General features: G+C 33.2%; 1 protein-coding gene across 1 annotated transcript; it reads right to left on the bottom strand.

Annotated features, from left to right (window-relative positions):
- Positions 1–20,689: 20,689 nt before the first annotated feature.
- On the bottom strand, positions 20,690–23,800 carry LOC139491599 (uncharacterized). Its single transcript, XM_071279364.1, has 2 exons — positions 22,878–23,800; positions 20,690–21,549 (listed from the first exon to the last, which is right to left on the bottom strand). Exon 2 carries the CDS (start codon positions 21,478–21,480, stop codon positions 20,866–20,868), a length of 615 nt encoding a protein of 204 aa, XP_071135465.1. The 5' UTR covers positions 21,481–21,549; positions 22,878–23,800; the 3' UTR covers positions 20,690–20,865.
- Between the last annotated feature and the right edge of the window lie 35 nt (positions 23,801–23,835).

Here is a 23,835-nt window from a genome sequence, read left to right as displayed (position 1 = left end):
GGGATGACACGGTGTGCTCCTTTTCCCAAATTACTCTTTTCTTTTTTTCTCCCAATCCCATCTTTGTTGTCCCCTGTATTTCATTATCCCACTTTTTATAATCCTATATCCAACATCCTTCAAGGTTGTAACCTCCCCCCCCCCCCCCCCCCCCTTTCTTTAGTCCCTTTCATAAGATTATATCATTTTTTGAAGTTCATACTATCGTTTTTCATTGTTAAATTCCGATAAAATTGCAAGATTTATCACAAATATTGATATCGCCGTTTTCAGCCATGATCTTAAAATTGAAAATCAGTGATCGGATTACACGCGCCCCCTCGGTGCTACTGAAGATAATATTACACACACTTCCGAAAGCACATTATATGACATGCGCATTGCAATGGCCGGACAAATAGCCCTGGCACTATTCGTCCGGCTAGCCGGACAAATAGCCACTCCGTATTTTAAAACTACATACTATCCGACATTCGGTGTGCCAACTTATTAATCAAAATTTAATTGATATAAACAAGAAAATGCAACTACTAACCTTTCAAGCGGCGAGTTCGACTGTAACTTCCGGTGTGTGTATACCCATCACGTGATTTTGATTGTACCACTTGGTATAACATTGGTTGTCATTATTTCATTACCGATACCATTTTACACGCTTATAAAATACATTTTATACTACACGGCTGTCCGTTTTGTTTACAAAACAACATACAGTGATTTTGTTTTATAGAAGCTATTGAAGATTTTTTGCTTAGGGGACATTATTATTGAATGTACTGATGACAAACCATTGGTTTGCTAATTCACTTGCTACCTCTGTTCTAAACAATGGCAATGAAAGTTTTAATTTTAGATATAGGTCATGTCAATTTACATCTATGGTAAACACCTTTGTATAATTTGAAGATATCTTGGTAGCTATGCAATCTAATTAAACAGAATTTTATTGTTTTAAGTTTGACATTCAGATTATCACCATATAGGCATATACGATCTGCATTCTGATTATCTTGTTCTTTACTGGACATATGACAAGGTATAATAATTGAGACTACACATCCTTGGATGAAAGTTCATATATTTTTATTCTCGTTCCCCCTTTTTGGATAAAGTTCTGCTTATTGCGTAAACCCCTGAGGGTTTACGCAGTATATATTGGACGAATGATGTAGTCTTTCGGAACACCGGATGTTATTCGGAACACTTCTGTTCTTTCTATGACCACCTTTCAAATACACGCGCAATAGCTATGACCACCTTTCAAATGCATGCGCAATAGCTTACTAATCTGTTGAATATGCATTAGCATCTTAAGTTGCTATAGAGATATTTTACGCATGATCTAAAATTTATTATGATATAATATTTTCTTGCACACGATTACAAGCTGCTAATATCAACCTACATGCGTAGTATTTTAATTAGTCAAACGATGTAACCAGCTGTGTTTAGATATGAGATAAGATTTCATGTAAACAATGCGCTTTATATTCTGAACGAGAATAATTAAAAATAAAATCTTTAGAAAGATTTCTAGTAGCATTTTATTTTAGATTTTACGTTTAGTGAAGATGTACATGTTGTAAAAACCAAGCTATTTTTTTTTTTACTGAAATTAAAGGGAAGTCTTTCTTGCATATGATTAAATTACAGTTATTTTTTTGGTTAAATATTGCAACTTTAAAAAAAAAAAATGGTTATTAAAAATAAAATTAAATAGATATTGAATATGAAAAAATAAAATATTTTGAACGAGAACAATTAAAAATGAAATCTTTAAAAAGGTAGTAGCACTATTTTGAAATTTTACGTCTAGGATAGACCAAGGAGGTTATATTAGATCTAATATAACCTCCTTGGATAGACCAAGGACATGGAAATATAATCATAAATATGTGCCTCTAATAGGTGTAAAAACGAGGATTTTTCAAAAAAAAAAATCGTTTTTTGAAAATAACGTTAAAATTAATTATGAAAGTTATGTTCGTATTTATTTTCAGTAATATTGCAAATTTAAAGTTATTTTCTTTGTTTCAATATTGCAACATTATTTACTTTTTTTTTTAAAACAAGGAGGTCACATAATAACCTCTGAATCCTTTTCGTCATTAAAATGCGACTGATAAGTATATAGATATTCAATATGAAGGGGGAAAAATAACCGTGACTGAAATCTAAATCTTAGATTTATTTTAAAAAAATACACACTTGACCATGCAGATGTAAGAAATGATACTTCAAGCAATGAAACAACTAATTAAATGTGCCACTTTAATTACGACTGATAACCTAATAATGAATCATGCATGCATTTTTAGCAGACTTAACCAGGTCGGCGATAAGATATCGAAATATAAAAAAGAAGATGTCAATGAGAAAACTATCTACAAGAAACCAAAATAACACAGAAATACAAACTATGGGTCACCGTACGGCCTTCAACAACAGGCAAAGCACGCACCGCGTAGTCGGCTATAAAAGGCCCCGAAATGACAATGTAAAACAATCAGTCAAAAAAGAAAATTAACAAAGTCCGTATCATCGTATGCGTAACTTAGTTGCTCACCAGAGGAACGCTACGCAAGCGTTTAAATCCGCGTTCCATAAGTTTGAAGTACGTCGAAATGCAAAGGTATAGGGTGAAATTCTTCAAACCTACAGAAGATATTACACCCTCTCCAACCATGCAACATGGGACTAGACATAGAAGTACAGGAACTACTCCCATTAGTTTGAGCTGTACAAGATCTACAAAAATATCCCGCCTGCCTCAAATGTGCATAGGATCGACCATGTTCCAGCACTAATGATACAAGTACCAACCAGAGTTACAATGCCGTGGTTGTAAGTCTTTAAAGGCATGCACCGAGCGGCCTCCAAAATGAAAAAAAAAAAAACACTATTTAGTCGGCTATTAAATGCCCCGACCATTAAGATTTAAAAACAAAAATCAAACAAAACTAAACAGCCTTATTGATAACAAAATAATTTACGAAAAAAACTTGACCGACATGAATTATGAACAACAACCACTTCACTACTGTTCCTGGCTTTATAATGGACGTTGGCACATAAACAATGTGCATGGTGGCCATAAATCTAACCCTCCCAAATGAACCAAACCTTAAGGACAACACATCGCAAGAAAAAAATGTAAAATATCAGTTGCAATTCGCGTCCCTAAAAATATGGGTACGGTGCACAATAATCACTTACATAAAAAACAATAGACACAAATCACTGAAATAATCGCACTTACCGAAAGCTTGTGAACATTTAGACGAATCAGTGGACATAGACGGACTGGTAAACATGTAAACAGACGGGCGAATGTGACAGACGTATTGACAAACATTCACATATAGACAGACTTGCAGTTGGGAATGTAGAAAGACTAGGAGAAACGCTTAGGTACGCTTTACGCACACCCAATACACGCTTTAAGCTCGTTGTGCACACGATACAGATATGATTGACAGGTTGAATGCATCAAAATTACTAGCGTATTGGTAGCGTGCATGATTTTTTTTTTACCACGACCGACGTACGTCGGATCTATACGTTGATGTGTGAAGCCGGTATTACATTAAATAAACAGGCAATGTCAGTTTCTAATTCTTATGCACAGCAAAAGTTAATATAAGACAATACATCTTTATTAAACAATTATCTAATATATATATAATGCCAAACAAGCATTTGGGTTTACGATTGCATTTCTTTTTTTAAAGAAAGCAACTTGTTATATATTTACTAAAGTTACTTGACCTCTAATTAAATTGAGGTGAATGAAAAGAAATTTTCATGTATACATATAAATTATGGATTTGGCACCAATTCTGATATTAGCGTGTGTACAGATATTGCCTGACATGAGTTAAACAAGACCTTATTGATCAAAGTGGTTGTGTCCATATGGTCTCCCAGTTATACATTGATATATTTGGTTAGTTTATTGATACAGACAAAGCTCTCCTAAGCATACCAGTTGGGAGACTGTCATAACAAACAAGTTAAAGTATCTTCAGGATATTTAGGTTATTTTATGGGAGAACTGTAGCTTCCGTTGGTCAGATTATATCCATTTCGTATATATGTCATAGGAATGTGGCTTATATTATCATAATGATTGAATCATTAGCATTGATGTTAAATCAGCCTATTCGAATTCTTCGAATCTAATATTGGACTTTCAGTTCAAAGTAAAGAGCAGCTTATACTCTGGCTGGTAAATCTTAAATGTGTTAATTCTAACATTTTGTATCCAATTTTTCGTGTCACACTATGTTTTAAGTGATACCAGTGGAACTGGATAGGGTGGATGTTCAGTAGAAAATCCTAAGAATATTGCTCATGGTATGTGTCATGAATACGATGTACACCATAGTTCTACTTGGAAAGAACTTACGGCTGTTAAATGTATATGGCTTCTTTGACAGATTTTATGAGAGATAAACGCATTAATGGTTTACGGATAACCAAAACTTTGTTTCCATTGTTCATATATGTATAACCCAGGGCAGTATGAAGCCCTATTGGCAAGATATTGCATATGCCATTTTTATGCCCCACCTACGATAGTAGAGGGGCATTATGTTTTCTGGTCTGTGCGTCCGTTCGTCCGTCCGTCTGTTCGTCCGTTCGTCCGTTCGTTCGTCCGTCTGTCCCGCTTCAGGTTAAAGTTTTTGGTCGAGGTAGTTTTTGATGAAGTTGAAGTCCAATCGACTTCAAACTTGGTACATATGTTCCCTATGATATGATCTTTCTAATTTTAATGCCAAATTAGAGATTTTACCCCAATTTCACGGTCCACTGAACATAGAAAATGATAGTGCGAGTGGGGCATTCTTGTACTGAGGACACATTCTTGTTGTGACTTGTTTGAAGCACACTTGTTCTTAGAGGTTGAATGGATACCTAGGGCTAAGAATGAAATTGCAGACTATATAAGTCTTATCATAAATACCAATGACTGCCGTTATGCAGTACATATTTTTGAATATTTGGATTCCCTGTTTGGGTCCTCATGAAATTAATTGGTTTGTTAGTGATCGTAACCATCGATTACCTGAATTTTACTCCAGGTATTATGTACATTCAATGTGTAGTGATGCGTTCACTGTCTATTGGCAAGGTTTAAATGGGTGGTATGTTCCCCCAGTTTGCCTATTATTGGAAGTCCTTATGTATACATGCAGCAGTGTAAGGCATATTTTACTATTATGTTACCTTTGTGGAGATCGGCGTATTACTAACCGTTTGTATATGTTCCAGACCATACGAGTATTTGGACCGTACGCGTACGGTCCGGACCGTATACGTATACTCGTACGGTCGGGACCATACGCGTACGGTCGGACCGTATGAGTATACGCGTACGGTCCAGCTGACCATACTTGTTTTGGGATCATATGGGTTAAATTCAAACAAACATTTATCAAAATCTTTATTTTTCGTTATACAAATTGTTATAATTACAGTTAGATGGATAAAGTGAATAAGCGAACAATTGAAATTAAATATTTGTTTATCCGATAATTCTATTTTGTTACTCAAGGTGACACTGGTTTCCACAGAGAACGTCATATTTTTTTTTTACATTAACATGTTTTGATCATGCATGTTCCTTTGCATATGCATTTTTTTGTAAAGTTCCTAAATATTCTAAAACTATAATTGTTCTCCCACTCTATGTTTACTTCCGATGAATTCAATTTCAATGAGCATACTGGGCAGCTATTAATGAATTACTTACATGCTAAATACAGGAGATTAACAGATTGAATAAGCGTGATTTTTTTAAATAGTTATAATATGAAAAGTTTTTATTTCAATTACTATTGAACTTTTTATATTATTTTCAGATATAAGTTATGTTGATCTACCATATACATTTGTATCAAATAAACTTGACCAACTTCTTAATATTAGTCAGACCGTACGCGTACGGTCCGACCGTATGCGTATTTTGAAAAAGTACGCATACGGTCCAGACCGTACGCGTACGGTCCAAATACTCATACGGTCTGGAACATATATACCAAAGGAGATAGATTAATTGATCAGAAGGTATAAATGGGTGGTATGTTCCCCCAGTTTGCCTATAATTGAAAGTCCTTATGTATACATGTACAAGGCAGATGGTACCTATTATTTTACCTTTGTGGAGATCGGCGTTTTACTGGCCGTTTTTATTGTCGAGCCTGCAACTTTTGTTGCAGAAAGCTCGACATAGGGATAGTGATCCGGCGGCGGCGGCGGTGTTAGCTAACTTCTTAAAAGATTTATATTTTAGAAGGTGGAAGACCTGGATGCTTCATACTTTGTAGATAGATGCCTCATGTTACGAAATTTCCGTCAGTCACATGTCCAATGTCCTTGACCTCATTTTCATGGTTCAGTGACCACTTGAAAAAAAAGTTCAGATTTTTTGTAATGTTGAATTCTCTCTTATTATAAGTAATAGGATAACTATATTTGATATGTGCCTACCTTGCAAGGTCCTCATGTCTGTCAGACAGTTTTCACTTGACCTCGACCTAATTTCATGGATCAGTGAACAAGGTTAAGTTGGCTATTGGTACTTTACGGAACGGAACGGAACGGAACGGAACGGAAAGGAATTTCATTTAAGGTATCCAAAGGGGGCATTTATCAAAATTTCGAAAAATCTTTAAAACAAAATAAACTTTAAAATTTCTGTGTTTTACGGTTTTCCATATACAAATAACACAAATGTATACTTAATCTCATCTTCACAGGTGAAATGTGTAATAATGTATAACATCGGGAAATATTCTGTAGATGAATATGTCGGATTGTCCTGATAAATTATCATGAAATTAACGCATTTGCAAGTCATGCATTATGATATCTAGACTGACCTCACGTCGTCCTTGATTAGAGACAGTGATCAAAATGAATCTGATTTAAACTTTTTAATTTATTTTTCCGTTCCGTTCCGTTCCGCAAAGTACCAATTGCTCTGAGGAATTGGTATTTAACGGAAAAAACGGAAACAGACATCTTTAATGTAATTAAAGCAGTATGATAAAAAAAAAATTGTCTGACACCTCTTTTTGCATGAGTGGTATGTGTTTTAGATAGCATTATCGACTTGATCAATAATAAAAAAATTTAACACAAAGGCAGGTTACACAAAAAGTCTTTCTCCTTCCATCGGTAATTATATTTTAAAAAAGGGGCCTTCAACAGCCCGTTCCGACGATGATTAGAGACAGTGATCAAGTTGAATCTGATGTAAACTTTTTAATTTATTTTTCCGTTCCGTTCCGTTCCGCAAAGTACCAATTGCTCTGAGGAATTGGTATTTAACGGAAAAAACGGAAACTGACATCTTTAATGTAATTAAAGCAGTATGATAAAAAAAATTGTCTGACACCTCTTTTTGCATGAGTGGTATGTGTTTTAGATAGCATTTTCGACTTGATCAATAATAAAATATTTAACACAAAGGCAGGTTACACAAAAAGTCTTTCTCCTTCCATCGGTAATTATATTTTAAAAAAGGGGCCTTCAACAGCCCGTTCCGACGATGATTAGAGACAGTGATCAAGTTGAATCTGATGTAAACTTTTTAATTTATTTTTCCGTTCCGTTCCGTTCCGCAAAGTACCAATTGCTCTGAGGAATTGGTATTTAACGGAAAAAACGGAAACAGACATCTTTAATGTAATTAAAGCAGTATGGTAAAAAAAATTGTCTGACACCTCTTTTTGCATGAGTGGTATGTGTTTTAGATAACATTTTCGACTTGATCAATAATAAAAAATTTAACACAAAGGCAGGTTACACAAAAAGTCTTTCTCCTTCCATCGGTAATTATAATTTAAAAAAGGGGCCTTCAACAGCCCGTTCCGACGATGATTAGAGACAGTGATCCAGTTGAATCTGATTTAAACTTTTTAATTTATTTTTCCGTTCCGTTCCGTTCCGCAAAGTACCAATTGCTCTGAGGAATTGGTATTTAACGGAAAAAACGGAAACAGACATCTTTAATGTAATTAAAGCAGTATGATAAAAAAAATTGTCTGACACCTCTTTTTGCATGAGTGGTATGTGTTTTAGATAGCATTTTCGACTTGATCAATAATAAAAAATTTAACACAAAGGCAGGTTACACAAAAAGTCTTTCTCCTTCCATCGGTAATTATATTTTAAAAAAGGGGCCTTCAACAGCCCGTTCCGACGATGATTAGAGACAGTGATCCAGTTGAATCTGATGTAAACTTTTTAATTTATTTTTCCGTTCCGTTCCGTTCCGCAAAGTACCAATTGCTCTGAGGAATTGGTATTTAACGGAAAAAACGGAAACAGACATCTTTAATGTAATTAAAGCAGTATGATAAAAAAAATTGTCTGACACCTCTTTTTGCATTAGTGGTATGTGTTTTAGATAGCATTTTCGACTTGATCAATAATAAAAAATTTAACACAAAGGCAGGTTACACAAAAAGTCTTTCTCCTTCCATCGGTAATTATATTTTAAAAAAGAGGCCTTCAACAGCCCGTCCCGACGATGATTAGAGACAGTGATCAAGTTGAATCTGATGTAAACTTTTAAAGTTTTTTAGATGAAAATAACAAATCTTCCAACAAAATGACTAAAATGTATAAAACCAATGCATGAATATCGCCCAGCAAACATCCATGTAATCTATATTTATTGTAGCATGCTAACATAAGAAATCAGAGCTATTTAAAACGTTTCTCTTGTTAAAATGTTTCTTAGGAGAGGATCTGTTTTTGCCAAACTTTTAACAATTATTTAAGAGTGCTCAACTAAATAGAAATTTGTATAGTGAAAAAGTCTTCTCTATAATGATAACAATTATCTTTGCTGTTTCTGAACACCTCAAATATATGTACACAACTCTTAACATGGGCGATCTAATATTAAACAGAATTTTAATTTAACTAAACAAGTTGTACTATTACACCATTGCTCTTGAGGGGATAGAGCGCTCACGGCGACTTGAACAGCGCCTCATTATATAGATCAAGATCCAAAATCGGCAGCTTTTAATTATGCGTGTTATATTTGTTTATTGCTTTTTTTTTCTAGAAACCGGAAACGCTGTTTTTCTCGCTTTTTATTGGTTTACATTTAGTAGTGAGTGCAAGTAAAGGGTCTCTTATAACTTACTATATTGGATGTGCTTTGTTCATTGTTGAATGCCATTAGGCATACGATGTTTTATTGGGGTATACATCTTTATTAGTTCGTCTTTTGATAAAAGTTGTCTCATTTGTAATCATACCCATTATGTCTGCTATGTTTATATAGACTACACTGCATTGGCTCTGCGATTCCAGTTTCCTTCTGTCGTCGTCAGGCAAGTATAATATTACATGAACATTCCTTCTGTCATCGTTGATTGAATTTATTTCCAAAAGAAGAATCATGAAATTTATAGTAGGATAAACAAAGAAGATTAACACATAAATTTTTATCTATATTCAAACCAAATTAAATCAAAATTCAAATCCCGTGTCTACTCTTAAAAAGTTTGCGTACAAGGATCTGACAACACTCCGTTTTACTTTCTGTCTTGGTAGTTTTTACATCAGCTAATAAAAATTTAAGCTTTCAAATTTTAAAAGTGTGTATTAATCCGACAAATTAAGAGAACCTCAAAAGATCTTTAAACAGAAAGTAAAATTGAGCGTTTTCAGATCCTTATAAGCAACGTATCGACACATTTTATATGATCTTTAGGGACGGACCATTTAACTTGCAGAGGGGGAGGCATGCGCGCATTTTATTTTTATTTTTGGGAAGTGGCGCGACAAATTATTTTTTTCAAATTTAACATTATTTTTTATGGTAAATATCCTCTGTCAAAATTTTTTTTCTCCCTTTGCTGGCCAAATTATTTATTTTCTCTATTCAGAATCAACATATTTATTTACGAAAAAAAAACATTAAATCAATTTTCAATAAGGCTCTCTATAGACACAATATTAACAACATGAATAAACATAATCTACTACTACGGGTTTTTTTTAACGACCTTGACAAAAGCCCTTGCACGGTTGATATAAACCAAATCAATCTAGCAATACACAATGATGAATAATAGTATAAATATTAAATTACATAAACAAATACATGAACAAAAAGGATTACATGATAGTGTTTTGAGTTTTATTGTTAAAATATATAATGATTTGTAAGTATACTTGAATGACGATACATTTTTTTGATTTTTTGATTTCTTTGGATAGTGAATTCCACACCTTTTGACCACTAAAAGAAAAGCTTGGTTTGTATAATTCTGTATTTGATTTTAGAACAATACAATTATCTGAAAATGAGAGTCGAGTACTGTATGACTGTTTGCTATTTGTATTGACAAGTATTGGGGTACCAATCCATTGTTTTATTCATACATTAATAAGGACTTGTGGTATAATATTCTATTACATGTATTTACTGGAATTATTCCAGATTCTTTAAAAAGTTCAACAGATGGTTTTTGAAAATCGTGTTCATTTAAAATAATTCTAGCTTCCCTTTTTTGTAATTTAAGCAAACTGTCGATTAAAAATGTGTTACAGTTGCCCCATATTGAACAACAGTAGTCAAAATTTGGAAGAATGTATGCATTATAAAATAAAATTCTTGCATTATGATTTAAATATTTCTTGATCCTTTTTAGTAGAGCTAAAGGAAGAATTTACCTTAAAGTTTTTAATAACATATTTGATATGATCAGACCAAGACAGAGTTGCGTCCACAAAAATACCAAGGACTTGTTCACGCTGACTTTCATTAAGATATTGATTATTAATGAAGATATTAAAAGGTTCATTACACATGACAGAAAGTTTGTGTTTTGAACATAAACACATTTTCTTTGTTTTGGATACATTGATTAACATTTTGTTTTCATCACACCAATGAGAAATATTTTCTAACACAGTATTTAGTGTCTGGCTATACAACTTTTGTTTTTACCAGTAACAGAAATAGTACTATCATCAGCCAAAAGATCACTGTTATGATTTAGATTACACAAAGGCAAAAAATTAATGAATAATAAGAATAATATGGGACCTTAAACGAACCCTTGAGGTACACCTGTTTTTACTTTTAATACACCTGAAAAAGTATTTGAAATGTATACAACCTGCTGTCTATCAGTTAGATATGAAGTAAGCCAGTGCAGTGAAGAATAAGAAAATCTGTATTTTTGTAATTTCTGGAGGAGCAGTTAATGATGAAGAACATCAGAAGCTTTACAAAGATCCAGAAATACTGCTCCTACTAATTCGCCTTCATCAATTGCTTTTAACCATTTATCTAACAAAGTTGTCATGGCAGTTTGACAGGAATGGTTCGAACGAAAACCTGATTGCAGGACATACAACAGATTATATGTGTCCGTATAGTTCATTAAATAAGTTTTTACGTGTCTCTCAAGTATTTTAGATACTAATTATAAAAATGCAATTGGTCTGTAATTAAATACATCATTTTTTAACATTTATTTTCAAAAACTGGTATGACTTTATAGCTAGTTTGAATAATGATGGATAAACTGATTTTTTAATGCTTGAATTAAAAATTTGACATAAGGGAACTGAAATAAGATGAGAAGTAATTTTTAAAAACTTTGCACTGATATTATCAAGACTGCTTTTATTACATTACAGATGCCTGTTTCCGTTCGATTCCGTTAAATACCAATTCCTCAGAGCAATTGGTACTTTGCGGAACGGAACGGAACGGAAAAATAAATTAAAAAGTTTACATCAGATTCAACTGGATCACTGTCTCTAATCATCGTCGGAACGGGCTGTTGAAGGCCCCTTTTTTAAAATATAATTACCGATGGAAGGAGAAAGACTTTTTGTGTAACCTGCCTTTGTGTTAAATTTTTTATTATTGATCAAGTCGAAAATGCTATCTAAAACACATACCACTCATGCAAAAAGAGGTGTCAGACAATTTTTTTTTATCATACTGCTTTAATTACATTAAAGATGTCTGTTTCCGTTTTTTCCGTTATATACCAATTCCTCAGAGCAATTGGTACTTTGCGGAACGGAACGGAACGGAAAAATAAATTAAAAAGTTTACATCAGATTCAACTTGATCACTGTCTCTAATCATCGTCTGAACGGGCTGTTGAAGGCCTCTTTTTTAAAATATAATTACCGATGGAAGGAGAAAGACTTTTTGTGTAACCTGCCTTTGTGTTAAATTTTTTATTATTGATCAAGTCGAAAATGCTATCTAAAACACATACCACTCATGCAAAAAGAGGTGTCAGACAATTTTTTTTTATCATACTGCTTTAATTACATTAAAGATGTCTGTTTCCGTTTTTTCCGTTAAATACCAATTCCTCAGAGCAATTGGTACTTTGCGGAACGGAACGGAACGGAAAAATAAATTAAAAAGTTTACATCAGATTCAACTTGATCACTGTCTCTAATCATCGTCGGAACGGGCTGTTGAAGGCCCCTTTTTTAAAATATAATTACCGATGGAAGGAGAAAGACTTTTTGTGTAACCTGCCTTTGTGTTAAATATTTTATTATTGATCAAGTCGAAAATGCTATCTAAAACACATACCACTCATGCAAAAAGAGGTGTCAGACAATTTTTTTTATCATACTGCTTTAATTACATTAAAGATGTCAGTTTCCGTTTTTTCCGTTAAATACCAATTCCTCAGAGCAATTGGTACTTTGCGGAACGGAACGGAACGGAAAAATAAATTAAAAAGTTTACATCAGATTCAACTTGATCACTGTCTCTAATCATCGTCGGAACGGGCTGTTGAAGGCCCCTTTTTTAAAATATAATTACCGATGGAAGGAGAAAGACTTTTTGTGTAACCTGCCTTTGTGTTAAATTTTTTTATTATTGATCAAGTCGATAATGCTATCTAAAACACATACCACTCATGCAAAAAGAGGTGTCAGACAATTTTTTTTTATCATACTGCTTTAATTACATTAAAGATGTCTGTTTCCGTTTTTTCCGTTAAATACCAATTCCTCAGAGCAATTGGTACTTTGCGGAACGGAACGGAACGGAAAAATAAATTAAAAAGTTTAAATCAGATTCATTTTGATCACTGTCTCTAATCAAGGACGACGTGAGGTCAGTCTAGATATCATAATGCATGACTTGCAAATGCGTTAATTTCATGATAATTTATCAGGACAATCCGACATATTCATCTACAGAATATTTCCCGATGTTATACATTATTACACATTTCACCTGTGAAGATGAGATTAAGTATACATTTGTGTTATTTGTATATGGAAAACCGTAAAACACAGAAATTTTAAAGTTTATTTTGTTTTAAAGATTTTTCGAAATTTTGATAAATGCCCCCTTTGGATACCTTAAATGAAATTCCTTTCCGTTCCGTTCCGTTCCGTTCCGTTCCGTTCCGTAAAGTACCAATAGCCGTTAAGTTTTGGTGGTCAAGTCCATATCTCAGATACTATAAGCAATAGGGCTAGTATATTCGGTGTATGGAAGGACTGTAAGGTGTACATGTCCAACTGGCAGGTGTCATCTGACCTTGACCTCATTTTCATGGTTCAGTGGTTATAGTTAAATTTTTGTGTTTTGGTCTGTTTTTTTCATACTATATGCAATAGGTCTACTATATTTGTTGTATGGAATGATTGTAAGGTGTACATGTCTAGCGTGCAGATGTCATGTGACCTTGACCTCATTTTCATGGTTCAGTGGTCAAAGTCAAGTTTTTGAGTTTTGGTCTTTTTATCTAATACTATATGCCATAGGTCGGTCTTTTTATCTAATACTATGTGCCATAGGTCAACTATATTTGGTGTATGGAAATATTTTATGATCTTTATGTCAGTAGCGCAGGTTTCTTTGACCGTGACCTCATTTTCACGGTTCATTTGCACAGTGTTAAGTTTTTGTGTTTTGGTCTATTTTTCTTAAACTATAAGTAATAGGTCAACTATATATGTATAGAAGCATTGTTAGCTGTACATGTCTGCCTGGCATGGTTCATCTGACCTTGACCTCATTTTCATGGTTCATTGGTCTTTGTTTAGTTGTCTAGGTTATGTTAAGTTTATGAGACAGTTGTAATAAAGCTTTATACTTAGGACTATCAACATAATATCAATGATTAGTATAGAAGGCGAGACATTTCAGCGTGTGCACTCTTGTGTCCCAAAGGAGATAGATTAATTGATCAGAAGGTATAAATGGGTGGTATGTTCCCCCAGCTTGCCTATAATTGAAAGTCCTTATGTATACATGTACAAGGCATATAGAACTATTGTTTTAGGTTTTACCTTTGTGGAGATCGGCGTTTTACTAGCCGTTTGTATGTCCCAAAGGAGTTATATTTATTGATCAGGTGTTGGGTTACATTACCTACCTACTAACAAAGCTAATTTTTTACCTGGTATAGAGGGATAAATCGGCCTTTGGTATATTGATTTACCATTTAGGGTGTTGGCTATTAGAATGAGTTTAGGGTGATTAAATTAACTAGTATTAACTTGGTGATAGTTTTCATGTTGAAATTAACTAGTATTAACTTGGTGATAGTTTTCATGTATTGGGGTCATTTTTATTGCATGTGCTATATTGTATTTTTTTTCTTTCATTTTATTGGTATATTATGTATTGTACTGATGAACTATGTCAAAACTTGGAAGGAATCACATATCAATTTTAAATTATGTTATTAAATACATGTATGTTTTTTCCAGGTGTTCAGAAACGATATTGCTTTGTCTAGTCCTGTGTGTGATGCATACTATAGTATAAAGGGGCGCACTCGATTATTGGTGAAGATTCTCCAACAGATTCTCAATTAGAGAAATGTGTGTTTGAGGATGTTAAGAAGAAATTAGGCTCACAAATCTGGAAGGAAGAGCCGATGAGTTATTACAGGATGCGTATAATAAACAAGTTATTTTGTGCATATAATCGTTTTACACAACGTACCATTTGTGCGTGTATATTGAGATATCTAGGTTTTATGCGTGTATCAGAATTGTTGAATTTGCGTTATTATTAAATTAATTGCAAGTCAACACACATTTCAATTTTTATCGAAAAAAACGGATATTTACATAGATGGAACCTGGTTTATTATTGTGAAGAACGTCAGAACTTTGCGTCCAGTCCTAATTTGGAATTATATATGCATGCAGTGTCATTCAATCTGATTAAAATTTGTATTCATTCAGAAATTTATCACAAGTGAAAGATATTTTTGTTTTTCGTTCTACAAATAAGCCTTTAAGCTATACAAGGATGAGGGAACTTTCTTTTATGCAATTTCTCTATTTGTTCCCGATATAAATTAAAAGCATAGGGGTTATATAGTATCTTGTGGTGCTATTACCGCTGCAAGGTTTGGTTTTTCAGATAGACTTTTTTAAACGTCATGGACGTTGGAAGTGTGACACTTCAAAGGATCGCTATGTGAAAGACGATTTATCAGAACGTAGGATTGTTTCTCAGAATTTGGGAAATGAATATCTTTTTTGTTTATTTAAATTTTGAACTATATAATTTTCCATACATAGTAATAAATAGCTTCCCGTTCTTTGTGTTCAGCATCGGCGTTGTCGTGCGACTATCCACTTTACAAAGTCTTTGGTATTTAGTGGCGGATCCAGAACTTTTTCTAAGGGGGGGCCCGCTGACTGACCTAAAGGGGGGGGGCTACTCCAGTCATGCTTCAGTGATTCCCTATATAATCAACCAAATTTTTCCCACGAAAGGGCCCCCCAGGCCCCCCCCCCCCCCCCCTGGATCCGCCTATGGTATTTATTATAGCCTTTTATGGCGTGTATATTCAGAGTGTATATATGTATACTTGGATATTTGGTACAAGAAATGGTTATACTTGGATATTTGGTGCAAGTATTGGTTTTATGTCTACATTGGTGGGTGGTTTATACCAGGAGAATGAATTATTCACATGCAAGTGAACTTCAATCTAACCCCTAAGCTAGAGATGGATAGCGCACGTGACCATTGCACGTGTTCGATTCTTTAATTAAAGGAAAAGTATGTCAATATTGAAAGTGTAACAAAGGTAACTCATTTGATGATTGATTCGATCTACAAAATATCAATCTTATTCAGGTTAAAACGATAATTAACATAAATTTATAAAATCTACACAAGTGTGGACACAGATCAGTGTGAATAGTATGTTTGGATGTTTGACAGTGTTGACATAAAAGTTCTCTGGTTTCCCCCCATATGTTCTATGTTGTGTCATGTGACAGCAAATCTGTACCAAACACTAAAAATAGTCACCAAAGTTTAATGAAATTTGCCTAAAGCACTTGAAAGATATTGTCCAAAAACTGGAAAATCACCCCTTTTTATGAATAAACTTAGAATCTGAATATAAAAATCGAAAGTGAGCGAAAGACAACAGATATAAACAATTTACCATATTTTCATGAGAACTGCTGAAAGCATTTTTGAGTTATTGTCCGAAAACGGGGAAATCCTCCCTTTTTAATGAAGCTAGATTACCTAAAACTCGGAAACATAAAATCGAAAATGAGCTTATGTCAATAGATATCAACTATTCACCAAAGTTTCTTCCAAATTTGAGAAAGCATTTTTGAGTTATTGTCCGAAAACTGGAAAATCCCTCTTTTTAAAATAAATAAAATTCCATAACTCAGAAACGTAAAATCTAGAATTTATATATAAAAAAAAAAAACAACGAAGGGGAGCTCAAGTCAATAGATATAAACAATTCATCAAGGTTTCCTGCAAATTGGGTAAAAAGTGTTAAAGTTTATATCCGATATGTTGACGACAGTCAGACAGACTGGTAACGGTATACCGTAATACGTCCCGTGATTGGTTGGCACAGTTGGTAAATAGTTGGCGTTGGCAGCACAACAAAAAACCGACGTTGGCCCAACAAAACTCAACCAACAGTTATTTTAACACTATTGGCCCCTTGTTGGCCCAACAAAACTCAGCCAACAGTTATTTTGACACTATTGGCCCCGTGTTGGCCCAACGACTTTACACCAACTGTCATTTTGGTGTTATTGGCCCAATGTTGGCCCAACATTTTCTTACCAACTGTTATTTTTAAAGTAGCTTGCCCAACGATATTTGACTTACGTTATCCATTGGTTCAGTGTAAGATCTTCAGACTGAAACTACTGAACCAATTTTATTCGAACTTTATTTGAATGAGTCTATGTTATTGTAGAGAATTAATATAGATTGTGTTTGAAGGGCATTGAGGACTTAGTAAAAAATCAAATAATAAAGTCTTCCCAAATAGGACTATTTTAAACCGTCTGTGCCAAGACCTAGAAAATTCTTAGTATTTTGAATACAGTATATTTATAAAAAAAAAAAAAAAACATAAAATTATCATTGATATTTCATGACAATATTGAAATATGAGCCAACATTGTGCCAACAATATGCCAACGTATTAAGTTCTTATCTCCCCGTATTATACCACAGATTTTTTTAATTTTTTTTAGATATTATTTCAAAGTGCGAACCAAAAAATGTGCTCTTCATTCTCTTTATCTAATATTTTCAAATCTGTGTAGTCATTTAAATGTATTTATCTTAATGATTGAATAATTTTATGCACAAACAAAAAATACTTAAAACCAGCCCAAAAAAACAAATAAAATTTGAATATAGTTTCTGCAAGTTGTTCAACCGACCGTGCGAGGGCTGTATAGCCAGTCAAGGTCGTTAAACACCACCACATATATAACTAATCAACTGAACTCAGCTGCTCATTTGACCCGAGTGCAATATCACACTCTCCACATGACAGCCGAGATTGACCTGCCAATATAATATACATTATATACTAGAGATAAATATTTCTTAATACATAACATGAAATGCATGAAAAACATGTTTGACAGACTGAAGCCATCGTTGGCATACTGCTGTTCGACCAACATTAGTCCAACATAATTTTAAAACCAGACGACGTTGGTAGACTGTTGGCAAATAGTTGACATTGTTGGCAGATTGTTTGCAAATAGTTAACCTTGTTGGCATACTGATGTTGGGCCAACAAAGACCCAACATGTTGGGCCAACCGAGGGCCGATGAGCAAAATGACGTTGGCCCAACATAGTTTTCCAACATTGGCCCAACAATGTTGCCAACAGAATGCCAATATTGGCCCAACACATGTTTGCTATCTGGGGATATGGTAGACTCCAAAACAGATTCTCATGACTCCTACACACTAATTAAAATTCTTTCAGATATGACAGGATTGACAAACAAAGGGATTTAAAAAAAATTATTAATCTATAATATGAAATTAAACAGACCTAGAAAAATCCAAATGCGCGAGTCTGGCATCAATTTATATTTATATTTATGTTTATATCCCTTAAATGGTAATCGGAGATATTAGGAGGTCAACTTGGCTCGACAGTTAATTAGATGGCGTCTAGACTAAAATACACACGAAACGAAGCTAAATATTTTCGAGCCCATGTCCGGTATATGGTTTATTTTAGACTTTTTATAATTTGGATACATATTTTACACTGCTATAAATTATATATGAGAATTTGACTCAAACCGGTGAACATGAATTTGACAGCCAGTGCCCCTTTGCTATCATAATAGCATTTGTTTTTGTTATATCAAGTTGATACCAGTATAATGTTGTTTTATTTCCGAGATAGATCCTGATTTGTAAGAACATCGTCGCTCCAGTCTTATTGTATTGTGGTAAAAATGTTAATATCTACAACATGTTAGGCCGAAATTAACGTCATGACTGGACCCTGCTTGTACTTTCCAATTTATCATACTTTGTAAAATATAACAGACGACGACGACGGACGACGGACGCCAAGTGATGAGAAAAGCTCACTTGAGCAGGTGAGCTAAATCTAATATTTAAACCATTCATGTGTCCTTGTTTCCAGCTCTAGGGCAAGGAATATCATTAAATGTTAGGTCACAGTATTTTAATTTAAATTATAAGAAATTAAACTGATAAATTTTAGAAAATAAACTTTTATCACCTGCTGCATAAAAGTATGTGCCAAAAAAATATAACTTGTACAAAGACCCTGTACAAACTATATGTACAAATTATAATTTGTATTATAATTTGTACAAACTTACATCTTGTACATGACTTATACATGTATACCTCCTGCTAACTTTCAAAACTTTAATTGTTGTACATTATATACGTTGCTCACGAAGTACTAAAATTGATACCAACAAAGAAATCATCAAATTATACCTTCACAATTTTTTTTTATTACATATTTGATTTAATCAGGTTAAAATTAGCCTATATGCAAATTTTCATCAAAATTTCAATATTCTAAATTGTATCGTATGCCCTTATTTCAACTCTAATATCAACGTTGAAATGTCAACGTTTCATCCAATGTTGAATATTTGTTGTTCAACGATAAACCTAATAATATTTTTTTAAGAAATAAATTAACATATCAGTGTTCTCTCTATGTTTTTTTTTGTGTTTTATAAAAATGAAACATGGGTTTTCCCCAGCAGATACACAAGAATGATTTAACATTAAATCAGAGACATATTATTGTATTATATGTCTCTGATTGAATCGATGTTTATTTTCTATGTTGAATCAATGTTGAATTATTATTAGATTTTACAAATTTGCATCAACGTTGAAATCCTATGTTGAATCAGCGTTGATATTCAACTTTGAATCAATATTGAATAATTATTGCTTCAGCATTGTTTTAACCAATAACTTAAATTAATCTGAATTCAGATTGAAATCTGGGTGAATATCATATTTTGTAAAATGACATGTGGTTTGATTACGTATGGAGATTATGTGTACAAATTTTCATGAAAAAGTCGATAGTGCAATTTTTTTAATTTAATAAATATTCAGCAAAAAGATGTTTTTTTTACATTCATGAACATGTGATAAATAAAATTTGTAGAAATAAAATGTACAAACTTATGGAATATTTATCATATAAAACAGAAATTACAAATAATTTAACAAAACAGCCTGTGTTTATCTTCTAACACAACAAAGTTATGTATTTATGTCGAAAGGAAAAATACGGCCACAAATCCCAATTTTGAGGAAATATCTTAAATTTCAACCTCATTTTACTCAAAAAGTTGCACATGATGGTATTTTTTTTTATTACATATTTGATTTAATCAGGTAAAAATAAGCCTATAAGCAATTTTTCATCAAAATTTCAATACGGGATCTAAATTGTATCGTATGCCCTTATTTCAACGTTGAAACAATGTACTAATATCAACGTTGAAATGTCAACGTTTCATCCAATGTTGAATATTTGTTGTTCAACGATAAACCTAAATTCAACAAAGATTCAACGATGATTCAACAAAGTGTGCCTGCAGGGTAGATATAAAAGATTTTGTATTTCTGCCAATGAGACAACTATCCATCCTAGTCAAAATTTGTGAAAAGTAAATCATAATATAGAGCAAAGTACGGCCTCCAACACCTAATAGCAAGATAGCAAGGGCTCCAAAAAGGACTAGTGGAAAAACAGTATATGATCTATATAGAACACGAGAAACGACAAAAAATAATGAACCACATCTACAAACACACTTACTGAACAGATTCCTTACTATCCATTTATTTGTAACTTTAATAATAAAAAAGGCAACTTCAAGACATATATTTATTATTGATGTCATGAAAAAATTATATCTACATTATACATTCAATATTATAACATATTAGTAATATAACTTTCAGCACTAAGCACAATATTTTACAAAACTTCAATAAGACAAGTCAGATGTCCTGTATAAGCACTATTATCATTATTGTCACTTATAGTTTATCTGTAGTAACTACCAGACACAAGACGGCTGATGTAGACATTGACATCTGTTGAAGCTATTCTAGATGGTCTCAGACATGGAAGTTGAAGTGTTGACTTCTTGGTCTGTTTTGCCTGTTGACCTGTTATAGAGATTCCTTTCCTCTGTTGGCTGGAACGCTTTGTTGTGTTTAATCGCCTCTTATAAGAACTCCAGTGCTTTCTCCATGGACTGTTGAAAGATGCTGGTCCATTAACATGGGTTGGTGATTCTGGGTCTGGCTTTATATGTCTGTCACTAGCTGGTTCCTGCTTAACAGGTCTTGGTGATGATGTGTAACTTGCACTTGGCTCTGTCTTAATGTTGGTAGCTGGACGTGTGCTGTCATCAACAGGTTCCTGTTTAATGTTATCAGAAGTAAACACTTGGTCAGGATCAGACTTAATCTCTTGTTGTTGACTTGGATGTTGTCCAGTAATGTTGTTGTTCTGGTCAGTATTGTCACTGCCAAAGTGCAGTATAAGGAAGTGACCATTGCCTGATGTTCTGGTATGCTGTGTAACATTTAGTCCCTCTGGTAAAGTGGTCAGGTAATCCTGGACAGAGCTTTGGAATGACTGGAAATAAGACATACTGGAACTATCGGTGTATGGTGATATATGGTTATTGCCATGGATGGAACATTATTTATAACACAATTTCTGTAAAAACAAAGTAATTGGTTGGTTTAGGGGAAAACTTCTAAAATAACATAAAATATCATTGGATAAAACTTGGGCTTGGGTATGCATTTTGGTTTGATCAAACTGTGAAATTAAACATTATTTGTTAAATGCATCTAATTGAATTGTTTTTGATATTTTTTCATTGTTTTTATTACATGTTAATTAAAAGAGAAAACATTAATTATAACCCTTTTATGTTTTATTCAGAAACTTTTCAGCTTGTCAAACCAGGCATTCTTTTTTATTGCAAGCTTGTTTCAGCTAATTACTGCTAGATTGGTCATTATTTTCAATTACTCAACTTGGACTTTTATATATACTTCTGAAATCAAAATTATTTGATGTTATACATCAAAGAGTACTTATAATCTTCTTTTTATGGTCACATTCGAAATTTAATTTGAAAAATGTGAAAGGTAATTAGATTCAAAACATTTTATAAAAAAAAAAAGAAATAAATAAATTATTTTTTCATTAAGTTTTCAGAAGCAGTCATTTTCAAAATGCAATATCTAAAATTTAGTTTCAAGATAAACTTGATCCAGCTTATCACTTTTTGAATTGACTGTTTTATGTTAGTATCAGCGTCAGAAGTTTTTTACGATTATTGAAAAAAAAATTGGTATAACAAGCAAACTTCTATAATGTTTTAAAATGCATTTCACGCCCTCCCCCCTCCTTGCTTTGAGCTTTGGATTTGCGCCTGCTATAACTTTTTCTAGAAAATAGAATTCGAATTCGAATATCACGGCCCAGCAGGCCATGTGTAAATTTCCAGCAAATCTATGACTTCCATGAATTATTTTTTAAATAGATAACTGGAAGGAGCAAAGTTTGACGCAAAGGCTATAAATAGGCTAACCTCAGACACAGTTAATTAAAAAAATGAGAAAAAAGCAAAAGCGACTTTGACACATAAAATGTAATATCGAAAAATTAGAGAGGTAAACTTCAAGTTTTAAGTAAGAGCAAGATTTGTTGTTCTTAAACAAAAGCTTAATGGATCACTAGGTGTCAAAATCATATTCACCGATTTGACTCAAATTCTGATATTTGATTTCTAACATACTAAAACACATATCCAGCTTATAATATGTTTTAACTCGAGTAAACAGTCCATATACTAGATATATATATTAGATTTTTTTTGTGTTTCAAGTTAGTCTAGACTCCATCTAATTAACTATCGAGATGACCGTGGAAAACTACCGACGGTCACCGCCATGGTCCTCGTGCAAATTGATTTTTCTATGTCTATTATTTTCTTGTTTTAGGTTAAAAAAAATAAGTTAATTCTATTTTACCTGTATGAGAATGTTGTTGTTGTTGTGTGGAATCAAATGATTTACCGGCTTTGTTTCACATTTAATGTTGACATTCTTTTCTTTTAAGTTAACCGAACACGCATCAATCATGTATAATCAATCTCTAGCTAAGGGGTTAAATTCACATGGATACGAATTCAATGAGGTCGAATTATTCACTTGCAAGTGAATAATTCATCATCCTTACCTTACCTCTGTATTTTTACCCCCTTCAAAGGAGAACCACACAGTTTCTGTGTGTTGAACGGGTGCTTTGGGTGGCGGTGCTCATTATTTACATTGGTGCTGTGTCTGTGGGTCCCATCACCATAATTTATCCATGAATTTTTTGGATCATCCTTCCACCATTATGTACATTATTTACATATATGAATATCACTAAAGATAATGTTTGCAATCCGCAACGACACCTCCCGACATTTTAAAATTCATGTATGTTATAATTAAAAGTTCATGGCGATTTTTATCAATGTTAAAACAAGTCTATCCACACGGGGTTTTGTGTTAATATATAAAAGCGGCTTCTTATTAATCGCTTATAATCTAAAATCTAGAATGTCCTCACATACGGAATATATATATATAGAGAGAGCGACTTTGCCTGGTTAAAATACGTATTTAAAGCTCCATGTTTTAAAAATGTTTGCTCTTAAAAATCTAAAAGTTCAGTGTTCATACGAAATTACTGCATTGTGATAAAAGTATATGTACGGTAAAATCTAAAAGTATGTCCATCGATGTTTCCTAGGATTTGTTACAAATCCTTGATGTTTCTTAGCTTATATTGACAAAATTGAACCATATTGGCTGTTTCAAGCGAATTATTATTTCAATTTTTCACTTTCATTCATGATTGAATAAAAAAGAAAAGAATTTAAGTATCTTGTAGTTTAATAATGCCCGTTTAGGAGACCAAACATTCTCCGTAGTATATTTG

Source organism: Mytilus edulis, chromosome 1 (assembly GCF_963676685.1).
Source record: "Mytilus edulis chromosome 1, xbMytEdul2.2, whole genome shotgun sequence".
Taxonomy (NCBI): domain Eukaryota; kingdom Metazoa; phylum Mollusca; class Bivalvia; order Mytilida; family Mytilidae; genus Mytilus; species Mytilus edulis.
This window is presented reverse-complemented; position numbering and strand designations above follow the sequence as displayed.